The 12622-nt window shown below is 44.0% G+C and overlaps 1 protein-coding gene across 1 annotated transcript; it reads left to right on the forward strand.

Moving 5' to 3' along the window:
• Nucleotides 1-7778: 7778 nt before the first annotated feature.
• Nucleotides 7779-12577, forward strand: LOC143484184 (uncharacterized). Its single transcript, XM_076982803.1, has 4 exons — nucleotides 7779-8047; nucleotides 8983-9201; nucleotides 9402-10002; nucleotides 10536-12577. Exons 2-4 carry the CDS (start codon nucleotides 8983-8985, stop codon nucleotides 11267-11269), a joined length of 1554 nt encoding a protein of 517 aa, XP_076838918.1. The 5' UTR covers nucleotides 7779-8047; the 3' UTR covers nucleotides 11270-12577.
• The last annotated feature ends 45 nt before the right edge of the window (nucleotides 12578-12622 follow it).

Here is a 12622-nt window from a genome sequence, read left to right on the forward strand (position 1 = left end):
TGAGAGGCGTGTGTTAGACCACATGCTAGAGCAGTCACTGCAGTCCCGGCAGCGCATGTCAGCAGGCCTGGCAGAACTGAGAGCAGCCCGTGCAGGCATGCTACCGCTGGTGAGTACTGCACGCAGCCCGCGACTACCGCATGAGGCACATGACTATCACTCCGCCACAGTGGAGGATGACGGAGGATGGCCACCACCACCACCGTGGGTAAGCCACACCGAAGATGCGCCACCCTCGAGTGAACAGCCCATGGTCGACCGTCTCGACCGATTGATGAGTGAATTGCAACTATTAAGAAGTGAGGCATTAGCAGCCAGGCAGGATCTGGTGCCAGTAGCCCAGCCGCTGTCAGCACCACCAGTTAGCCAACTTATCGGGCCCACCTTCCTCAGCCATAGCCACGGCCTCACCGTTACCCCGCGACAGTGCCCTGCGTGGTCTAGCTTGCCCACACCTCCACCACAGCCCACCTCCACAACATACGGCGCGCCTCTGAACCCCACAGCACTCCGCCCTCTGTCAATGCAACGTCGTCCAACGTCGTCCACCTCCTCCTTGTAGACCCAGCATATTGCAGCCCCCGTGCCACTATATCTAACTTCTCTCATCGAGATCCTGGTGAGTTTACTCATCTCAAGATTGCCCTAGAGAACCTGCTACCTGCTGATAGCACCGAGATGTTTAAGTACCAAGTCCTAGTTGATCATCTAAAGCTAGAGGAGGCCAAACTGATAGCTGATGCCTACATCTATTCTCAGATACCGTTCACAGACACAATGATGGCCCTAAATGAGAAGTTCGTACAGCTGCATCAGCTTACGATTAAGCGGATTGCAGAGGTGATGGACACACCTGAGATCAGACGGGGCGATGCAGTAGCCTTTGATCAGTTCTCACTTCAGATACAGTCACTGGTGGGAATGTTGAAGACGCTTGGCCCTGATGGTGAGGTGGAGCTCCTATGCAGTACCCACGTGGCATGCCTGCTCAGCAAGCTGCCACCCGAACAGCGAGCTGATTTCCGCAGATGCATGTTCAGCCAGTCTAAGAGGAGCTACACACTCTATGACCTAGCTCAGTGGCTGAAGCATGAAGCCTGGTGTCAGGACTTTGATGGCCAGCTGTCTTCCAGAGGGGTGAAAGCCAAGCCTAGTGCTAAGCCTAGCACCCACCCAAAGAAGTCCTCCGTCACTGTGCTGCACGGAACAGACAGTACACCTAGGGAGGTCAAACCTACCAGTGACAGTCAAGCCAAGGTCAAGCCAGCACCTTACTGTGCATTCTGCGACAACAGAAAACACCACCTGAGTCAGTGCACAGCCATCCGCAAGCTTAGCAAAGGACAGCTAACTGAGTGGATTAAAACCAATAGGAGATGTTGGCGCTGCACGCGCGCACACCAGGTGGCACAGTGCACATTAAAGAAGACCTGCAACCTGTGTCAGTGTTGCCACCTGCAGGTCCTACACGACGTCAATACAGCAAACCAGAGAGGACCCGCCCAAGCAACAGTGCCACCTACAGACGGAGGCACAACCTCAACCGAGGTGTTATACCTCGACCGGCCAGCTGAAGACAGCAGAGTGCTGCTGAAAGTGGTTCCAGTGCTCCTGTGCCATGGCGGCTGCACTCTGGACACCTATGCTGTACTAGACAACGGGTCAGAGAGAACGATGCTGCTGCCAGCTGCCACTGAGGCATTGGGTCTCCAGGAACTCTTGAATCCTTACCTCTACATACAATCAGACAGGATGTCCGAACCCTCCAAGGTGCCAGCGTGTCCTTCACCATCGTCTCCAAGGCGAGGCCCAAGACCCAGTACCAGATCACTAATGCCTTCACCTCGGCCCGCATCGATCTCGCCGACCATACTTACCCTCTGGAGCAGTTATGGAGGAAGTACAAGCACCTCTCAGGACTGCCTCCTCAGCCCTTTAAGAGCATCAAGCCACTCCTGTTCATAGGCAGTGACCACGCCCACCTGGTGACTCTAACCAGCCAGTACGACTGGGTCCCCCTGGTGGTCCAGCAGCAGTCCACACCAGGCTGGGCTGGGCCTTGCAGGGCCCCTCCAGTGTTATAGGCCAGCTCTCCAGCCCACAGCAGTGCCTCTTCACTTCAGTTCCCCTTCTAGTGACAGAGTTGATGAAGCATGTTGAGAAGCTGTGGCAAGCTGACCTCATACCACTCAGGGGCAGCAAAATGGTGACTCGCTCCAAACAAGACAACCTAGCCATCAGCCTGCTTGAAGGGAAGACAACCCGGGTTGAAGTTGAGGGCATCTCTCGGTTCACCACCCCCCTGCTGTGTCATAAGGACATGCCACGCCTTCAAGCCACCCCTGATGCAGTCCTGCCGAGCCTCAGAGAAATTGAAAGACGGCTGCAGAGAGATCCTGAGAAGGCCAAAGCGTACTTGTGTGTGTGTGTGTGTCAGTGTGTGTGTGCTTGTATGCCCAGTGGTGGATGGTGCTCTGCCACTAGGGTCTGTCCTCTCTCCCCTTCCTGCACCCCATTCAGTCCCCCAGGGGGCTGTGGCTTCCGGTAGAGAGTACGCTGTGTGCAATTGGCTGCCGCTTCTCGCCGGTGTATGTGTGATTGGTTGTCTGTGACTTGACTTGTTAAATTGTAAAGTACCTTGGGAATTTGGAAAGGCGCTATATAAATTGAACATTCATTCATTCATTCAAGCAGTGATAATGGCGTCCACTGTGCATGGAAAAGACCCAGAGGATATTTGCCTCAGGTGGTCCAAAAAAAAGAAACATGTCCAGGTGAGAAGACCAGCAGTGATCAAACAATATAATGACAACATGGGAGGTGTAGACTTATGTGACCGCATGCTGAGTTTTTACTACATGTCAAACAGAACCACAAAATGGACAACACGTGTGATTACTCACTTCTTTGATGTTGCAATCACAAACTCCTGGATCCAGTACAAGTCTGACAGCAAAGCACTAAACTGATCAGTGAAGAACACGGAACAGTATTTGGATTTTAAACTGCATCTGGCTGAGGAGTTGTTGGATAGTCCAGAACTTGATGGCAACAATGAAGACAGTGAAGAAGAATATGAATGTTACAACCCGTGACACCACAAAAGTGAACTCAGGGGTCGTACATATGCTGTTACAATGTTCTGTGTTGTGCCGGCCGGAGAACCCACACAAAAAATAGTAAGACACGGAAGCCAAGGTTGGAGGGATCAAGACTCAGTGTATTGCAAGTAATAACTCAGAGCGCAATACACAACCCTTCAGCCCTGGGCAATGGGCTATGAGCGGTGATGAAATAAAACAAACCAAACAAAACACCTATACTAAACCCTACACCAAACAACCCATCAGACCCTCCAGAAAGTCGCGATGTTGCGATTTGCAACTTCAACGCAACTTCAAGCAAACCCCGCGAATTCAGGGCGGTGTTGCAACTTCAGCCAATCAAATTTGACCAATCACTGATGCCGTCTTGATGTGACGTCGACAAACTCCCGCCTTACTTCCGTATATACGTTCAAGAGGAGCGGACTGAAAGCAGCATGAGCGACGAAAATAACGACAAAAAGATCGAGAAAAGCAGTATCCCGGTACACTACATGAAAGCGGGGATAAACTGGTTTTTTTTTTGTTTTCAGTGTTTTATTGTTTCACAACGATGGGTTCATACATGTATTTCCAACAAGTTTAACATTTCTATCACCAGCCCATCCACTCCAAGTGATTTTTCATAGTCTTTTAAGAGACGGAAAGTCCATTTCTGCCACCGAGCTGTTGCACTTCGAGGGATCATTTCAAGAGAGTGAGAGGGATCATTGTGCATTCTTTGTCCCAACACCTGTGTTTCAGGGGGCGGGGCATACAAAATCTTGAGAGGGATCATTCCTGCCCAAACTATTTCATACCATATAGAGCACATATGTCAAAGTTAAGGCCCGCGGGCCAGATCCGACCCGCGAATTGATTATCTATGGCCCCCTGGATGATATTTAATTACTATTAGAACCGGCCCGCACGCCACAGCCACCCGATGGTGTTTTGCACGCACAAACACTACATTCCCCACAATGCAACGGTAGCCCGCGAAGTCACTGCAGCACACGCAAGCGGCGAGGGTCTGAGATAAAGTTTATTTATCTCTGATCCATATCTATGAGTTACTAGTTCGCTCTGGCGCCAACCACTGGCGATCGATCTCGATATAATAGTTAATTTGTGTCCATTTTACAGGCCGCCCGGTAACAATTAATGTTCGCCACCCCCTCCAGGTTCAAATCTCACTCCAAGCGATCTTGAAAAGTTGGCAACCCTGAATAAATAGGTAAATAGATAATTAAAATGGACTACTAAATATAGGAAACCATACAACATTTACTCCCTATTGCAATGTACTCACAAAAAAGCAAAAACACACTTCCATCGCAATTTTTTTTAAAAACACCCACAACATCAAACATTTTAGCCCGCAACAATCACAAAAAAGGCCCGCGAAATCCTGGTGGGACTGACCCATCACATACAACAGACAAAACCACTCTCAACACTAACCTACTGTACACATACAATAAACACATCACCGCCGCTTACCTGATGTGTCTAGACAAGAGTTCACCTACGTGGTGTTAAATGTAGGAGTGCACTCTTCTACTCTTGCCCAGCCCAGAGCAGACAAAAGAGTAACAAACGATCACCTCTTCTCAGTGCAACATAACCAAAGGAAAAGACAAAACAAAAGGAGAACATGACATTACACAGAAGCACAACAGCACAAACACAATGGCTTCCCCCATGCCCTCTCCTCTCGTCTTCATCTGTCTTGATTGCAAGCACCGCCTCCACTCAGGCAAGCCTGCAAAATAAGAGTCATGCATGCAATGCAAACAACCCTTACCAGAAGGGCATACCAGGTCTTGGCACGTAACAATGAACCACCAACCAAAGAAAGAATCCCACAACCAGAGCCATCTGTGCGTAAACTAGGAGCCATACACATGCCAGAAATTATGGATATCAAGAATGCAGAGAGATGCAGAAACAAGGGCTGCAAAGGAAAGACGTACATGAGGTGTGCTAAATGCAAAATGTTTCTTTGCATCACCAAAAAAAGAATTGCTTCATGGATTATCATCGCTGAAGAATGCAATATATGAAATTAAACATAAAGAATGACAACCTGTTTTCAGGGTTATTTTGTTATTGAAGTGTAACTCTACAGTAGGGGTGCACAAGATGACAATATAAAATCGTTAATGGTGAGAACGAGTGGAGAATCGCAGGCGATCTACCAAATTATAGAAATCGTATAGATCGCCTTTGCCAATCAGCGCAATGACTTTTTAATGCCGGTTCCCACGAGGAGGGTACAGCGCGAGAAAAGAGACCACCTGCCCGTGGCTGTTTGTGCATGGCTGCCTGGCCATGGCATAAACAACGCTTGCGTGTGTGTGCGCGCGTTCGTGTGCAATACAATGGCCGACGCCAGCATTTCGTGTAAGTTGAAATACCTCATTTTTGTAGACAAACGAATCTTACATTCTAGTCTTGTATTGGCAGTGTATATGTTCATAAAGTTACTTTATGGAGAGGAAAACTTTTAAGAATAGGTTTTTAAAAGTATGCTAGCCTATTAAGCTCTCTGCATTGTAAACTTCGCATGGGAACAGTGTACATCCTAAATTCTGCAATGTGTGATACTGTGAAAGCAAATAGATAATAACAGTGGAAGGATATGTATGTATGTACATTATATCATTTATCTGTGTGCAGGCAAGATAGTGATAGTGATAGTGGATGAGTCCTGTGACAATGACCAAAAGGTAAACTTTAATTTTAATAATTTCGTCTATAATGGGTTAATTTATTGATGTAATGGTCTTTTTCCAAACAGTCTCTTAGTTATTGCTTGTAGTTTTGCTCAATAATCACTGCAAATGTACACTATTTGGAGTCGTGCTCAAACTATGCAGTGAAATAACCGATTACAGTTGTGTAATATTTTATTGTTTGGACAGAAGCCTGGCATTATGGATAATATAAAGGCTGCAGTACAATGGCTGGAAACACACAGTGGTGGCTTTAACAGGACAGTCTCTCTGCCACCAATACTGATGATGGATCTAGATGAACAGGAGGAAAAAATCAATGCATTCAAGTCTCTTAGTGGATCATGGCTGCCTGAGGACGAGCAAAGTGATGTAATGGACCCTTTCGTGTTTGGCTTTGAATCTGTGCAAGACATGCACCATTTTATGCCAGAGGTGCTTGACAAATTGGGAATACCAATCACCTGTAAATTGAACAGTGTTTAAAGAGGGGAAGCCATGCTGCTTTTGCAAAAATAAAGTTCTAAATGGAAATCTTTTGTTTGTGTTTTTTTATGTATTTCTACCTGAATTTTATCTGCAAAACATTAAGTCTAATGTGCATTGAAGTTTTCAAATCCTTTGCAGGTAGCCTGCAACAAGATTATAATGCCATGAGGGATGTTTCGTAAATAAAAAGAGTGAAGATATAACTAGTATATATAGTTATTTATGTAGAAACTGTATATTTGCTAAAAAATAAAAATTTTAAGCTTCTCATTTATTACTTTTATTTTGAAATTCCTTGTCACGTGGTAATAGTAAGCCTTCGGCAGAGATAATCGCGCGAGACTATAACGGAACTTCACCAGCGCGGTGCAGCCAGGATGAGAGAGCCATGGTGAGAGTGTCTCCCAATCTCGCGCCATATATTCTTGGTTCCCACCGATGCTGCAGACGTAGGGCGTAGGACTGACCAATCATAGCAAAATGTTCCCAAGGAGCAGGGAACAACACAGACACGAGGAACAGGGAAACCGGAGTGACAGCTAGAGGGGGGCATAGCCCTACGTGACAGTGTCACATGTGTTGTTTACATTTTTTGTTTACAATGTTTGCACATGGAAAATTGCAATATCATTCATTTAAATCTGCTTTAAAAGAAAGCTTTGTAGCCCCAAAATTTTTTATTATTTTTTTGGATGGAAGATGATGATAAAAAATCGAAATCATGATTTTATGAAAAAAAATTGTGATACAATTTTTTTCCCATATCGCCCACCCCTACTCTACAGGCAAATTCAGTTCATTGTCAACATTTGAGTTTAGTTCGCTTTTCATTCTAAACTGGATTGTTAATCTGAGATTGCCATGATGCAGAGAGATACAGAAATAAGGCCTGCAAACGAAAAAAATATCCAGTACATGAGTTATTGTAAATGTTAAACCTGTTTTAAGAGTTTTTTCGATTTTTGTACTAAAATGGTATTTTTGTCCACTATAATGGACATGCTGTAAAATGAAAATAAAAATGAAAAAAAAATCTAAATTGTAAGTAAATCTAAATGGTAACTATTCTATTTACCCTAAATGGTTAAGAAATCACAACAAAAAAGAAACTGGATGACACTTTTTTTCCCTGGTTCCCAGGAGGATATGCTCGTACAGAGAACCTGCATATCGTCGCCTACGATCGAATATTTAAGGTGATTTATACAACACAATGACAGCTGAAATGGTAGTGCGTTAGTTGCTTGGTGTAGAAAAAGGAAAACACGATATATTGTTGGTTTATTATTGTATATTTTATTGTGATACTCTTTATTCGAAAATGAAAGGAAGATTCTGACCAAGAAACTATTTTAATTAACTTAATTCCTTTTAGCTCCAATTCACCCAATTCATTTTCATCCTTTCACTATGTTTTGAAAACTCGCGGACATCCTCTTGCGTCAAATTAACCCGGAAGACTTTGCGGAGCAACTTTACAAATTCTCTGCACCCTGACTGGGACGGAAGTTTAACTAACATTTAAAGACCTCAGCCATATGTTCGTCTCATGGATGAACATCCTATATGAATTTATAGGATAAATGTGTTTTGTATGTGGTTTGCACGTTGGGTTTTATGCACGTTTCTAATACCAAAGACCCTGGGTTGCTGAATTAAGTGTGAAGCGCTACACAAAGACCCAACGCGACCCGCCGCGCAATCTGGACGTTGGTCGCACACACCGCAGTAGCTCTGGTGCGTTTAACGGTGTTACTTTGACTTCTCAGTCGTGCTGTTTCTCTGAGTGTCTTGAGGACGTTTTCCGTGCGGTTAGTAATCGCTCGTCGTTAATAGTTTACTCGCTCGTACAGGCATTTCCTAGCGTGTACAGTGCATGCGTTCGTTCACCTCCTTGCGATCTGATTTCAAGCATTTACGTGAATATGATATTTGCTGCCCACCGTCGCTTCTGTTAATAGTAGAACTGTGATTACCGTTTTCGGTTTGTTTTAGTCGTAACTTATTTTCCCTCGTTTATCATAGATTTTCTTCAATTAATTTTCACTGCCTTTTAACTCCTGTGTTGTATATATGTTATTGTTTTATACGTTATTACTAATATATTCGTCCTTTGCCCATCACTCTATTGACTTTATAACCCCTTCAGCTGTATAGATAGTACAACTAAATATGCTGTACTGACTCAACCGTACATATAATAAATAGGGGCTTACATTTTCTAATATGGTCTTAAACAGCCCATTATTTTCTTATAGCTATTAATTCTTTGTCATCTCTACATCCCTACATTGATTTTATCACTCTTAATTTTCAAGTTATGGTGATCAAACTTGGTGACAGTAGTCAGTAGCTGACCCCAAACACCAACATGCATTCTATATTGACTGTACTCATCCATCTATTATTTCTGTCCTTCTATTCATCCCTCCATCCTCCCATAAGAAAGCCATTGATTTTGTAATTGCTTCAGCTGTAAAGCTAGAATAACTTCACTTGCTGTACTTATTGAACTACCAGGCCCTACTGGAAACTACTATACAGTTATTTGAGAATAACCACCATTTTAAATAACATATCGAACTACAACAGTGTGTTCTGTACAAGTAGTTGTGTGCATGTTCTTTTTTCCTTCATTCAATTAAACAGTTTCTCATGTTCCACCACTGCAGATGTCTGCTGACGGCAGTGAGGGTGGAGAGGAGGGTAGAGAGGTTCTACTGGAGTTACACCTGTTATGTGACTCTGAAACATCCTGCACAAAGTCAGTAGGAACTGACCTCTCCATGGAGGATATTGGAAACCTACAAACTGAAGTCTGTGAACTGAGAAAAGTGATTGAAGTGCTACAGAGAAAGTTGAATCAGCAAAGAGAAAATCTTTCTAAAGAGGTATGTGTCATTGGATTGAAGAAATTGTTTACGCCAAAAAAGTATTTTGCATGTTTAAAACATACACATGTGTGTATGGTGTTAATCAAATGCCTTCAAGTGGTGCGGAATCATGTTTGCTGTTTCATGTATGAATAACTCCATATTTACACTGTGTTTGCCCTGTTTGTTTATAATGTTTTTGTGGTCTTTACGTCTAGAAGGATGTTGCCACTTTGTGCAGTGTCTGTAAAGCTGAATTAAACCAAAGAGAAACACAAGACTATGGTCAGAGAGACCAGCACACACCACAGGACACAGAGGATATTCTCAGTCAGAATCCAGTGTGTAAACCCGAAGCAAAACCCATGGAGACACTGGAACCTGACTGTAACGCTGGAGTCCAGCACACACCACAGGACATGGAGGATGTATCCAGTCTGTCTCCAGTGTGTGAAATGAAAACAAAACCCACAGAAACACTGGAACTTGACTGTAACACTGAGTACCAATACATAAAGCAGGAGATGCAGGATGTGCCTTGTGTATTTGTGGTGTGTAAGACTGAATCAAACCCTGTGGAGACACAGAACACTGACTGGAACACAACGAACCAATGCATAAAGCAGGAGATACAGGTTAAAACCAATATGTCTACTATGGATAACATCGACCCAAACCCCACAGAGTCCCTGGGCTCTAACTATAATGTTGGAGACCAGCACACACCGCAGACTCCATTAAAGACGTGTTCAGTGAGACTAGTGGACTGCATCCGTGGTGGAAATGATGATCATAATAATAAGAATGATTTTATACCAGGTGAGTTAAGCAAGTTTAATTAAACATAGTGTTAACCAAAACATAACTATTGAGGAGGTCTGAGATTAGCCTAGAATAATTATTATAACCCTAAGGAGGAAGTAGGCTTGGTTAGAAGTTAAATTACTTACCAAATAGTTGGATCAATACAGGTATTATAGGTTTATGTTGGATGATGACTTATATATGTATCAATGAATGGAAGTATTATTGGTTGAGTTCACTTTATTACTGTCAGCCATTGTGCTACAACCTGATTGTTGGATAATAGCCACAGCGCTAATGTAGCATCTGTGCATGACTGGGCCAGATAGGATTACATCATAACAACCAGTGGCAGGCATGAACCCAAAAAGAACACAGAGAAAGGAGGCGGGGCTTAAATGAGGCGGGGCTTCCGGTTGCTCCATAAAACATCTTTTTGTGACATTATTCCTGTTTAATACGATGTTCTGTATGATTATTGTGTTTATTAAGTATGGCCCAGTAATAACGCTGCAGCTGCCACTAAGTTTGTTTTTTTTCTCTTCCAGAACTCAAATCATCTTCTGCACTCCTGCACGTCTTCTCCTGCTCTGTGTGTCCACATTCCTATACAACTCAAATGTATCTCCACAAACACATCAGGACATGTCACCATGAGGAGTATGTCAGATTGCTGAAGTCAGGACAAATTAAATATGAGAATCTGGCGCACAAACGCAGCTTCAGAAATCCACAAATGTTATCCAAAACTCTCCAGCGCATTCACAAAGGAGCAAAGCTCTGCTCAGAGTGTGGGAAGAGATTTAATAGATGGAGTGATCTCCATCGACACCATCTCATTCACACAGGTGAGAAACCGTATTACTGCTCTGAGTGTGGGAAGAGATTTAATCTTCTGAATCATCTCCGCCAACACCAGCGCATTCACACAGGAGAGAAGCCGTATCAATGCTCAGAGTGTGGGAAGAGATTTACTAGTCAGAGTGATCTCCACCGACACTTGCGCATTCACACAGGTGAGAAGCCGTATCGCTGCTCAGATTGTGGAAAAAGTTTTACTCAATGGAATCATCTCCAACGACACCAGCGCACTCACACAGGAGAGAAGCCATATCCCTGCTCAGAGTGTGGGAGGAGTTTTACTAGTCAGAGTGATCTCCAAAGACACTTGCGCATTCACACAGGTGAGAAGCCGTATCGCTGCTCAGATTGTGGAAAAGGTTTTGCTCAATGGAATCATCTCCACCAACACCAGCGCATTCACACAGGAGAGAAGCCATAACACTGCTCAGAGTGTGGGAAAGGTTTTTACTGGATGGCGCGGTCTCCATGAACACTGGCACATTCACACTAGAGAGAATCCACAAATGTTATCTGAAAGACTGGCGGATTCACAAAGGTGGGAAGAGTTATGTTGGTGTTGGTGTTATCTCCACCAACACCAGCAGCACACTCACACAGGATTCAAGCTGAATTACAGAGTGCCCAGAACTTCACTCTCCTGACTGTAGGAAACATGGAAGGAAGGTGAATGTTCTTGGACTATGTTCAGATTGCCAGCCCAAGTCTGATTTTTGGCATATCCAGATTGTGTCCAGATTGATTTTTGAGACTTTGCAAGCGCTGAGTTTATCTGATCCAGTGTAATAACACTGAAACACAACTGCATTTTTTTTGGTTGTTTGGAAGGCGAGACTATCAGAGAAGCCATTTCACTACTCAGTGGAGCAATATTTTTAGTCCACAGAATCATTTCCATGAACAATAATGTACTCACACAGGATTATGTGATTGTGTATGTGACGATGTGTCTTTTGTGCAGCTTATACTCGGACTCTGCAGGCTCTGGTCGGCTTCTTGCTCTGATTTTATTGCCTACAGCAGAACATCCGTGCAAGTCAGTTAATCTGTGTGATAAATAGCATCAAAGCTCCTACAGACATTCATACAAAAGAAGCTAATAAAGTTGACAAGAAAATAAAACCCGAATAACTGAAAACTGTGATCGTATAGTGTTTACATTAAAAAAGTCTAGCCACATCATCCCCTTCACAAGACAGTTCTGTGATTGTGCGATTCAACATTTACAAGTAATTAGCTAGCTTTACATTTATGGCATTTGGCAGACACCCTCATCCAGAGCAACTTACATTTTTATACAAGTGAGCAATTGAGGGTTAAGGGGCACCTCAGGACACAAAACCAGTTCCCTAACCACCAGGCCATGACTGCCCTTATACAGTATATGTGTTATACTCAGACATGTTTGCTCACACACATTAATTATCTGTGCAGTTAGAACACACACACTAGTGATTACTAGGGGGCTGTGGATCACATGCCCAAAGCGGTGGGCAGCCCTAGCCCGGCACCTGGGGAGCAGTTGGGGTTAGGTGCCTTGCTCAGGGGTACCTCAGTCATGGCCTCAGGTCTGGGAATCAAACCCACGACCCTCTGGTCACAAGACCAGTTCCCTAACACCAGGCCACGACTGCTTTACAACTCACACTGCTGCCTAGCATATATAGCATGGGTTTTTGTGTTAATAATGACTCATGGCGTTGTAAAATAATGTAATGAATTATGAGACAACAAGAAAATAATAGCGCATTTAGACACGGGCCTGCTTGGCGCG

This window comes from Brachyhypopomus gauderio, chromosome 20 (assembly GCF_052324685.1).
Source record: "Brachyhypopomus gauderio isolate BG-103 chromosome 20, BGAUD_0.2, whole genome shotgun sequence".
NCBI lineage: Eukaryota > Metazoa > Chordata > Actinopteri > Gymnotiformes > Hypopomidae > Brachyhypopomus > Brachyhypopomus gauderio.

Bases quoted from the DNA above. Each gene is read 5' to 3' on its own strand.
- LOC143484184 (XM_076982803.1), top strand. From the start codon at position 8,983: ATGTCTGCTGACGGCAGTGAGGGTGGAGAGGAGGGTAGAGAGGTTCTA. The intron at 9,202-9,401 runs GTATGTGTCATT...CTTTACGTCTAG, and splicing joins GAGAAAATCTTTCTAAAGAG to AAGGATGTTGCCACTTTGTG. The intron at 10,003-10,535 runs GTGAGTTAAGCA...TTTCTCTTCCAG, and splicing joins TAAGAATGATTTTATACCAG to AACTCAAATCATCTTCTGCA.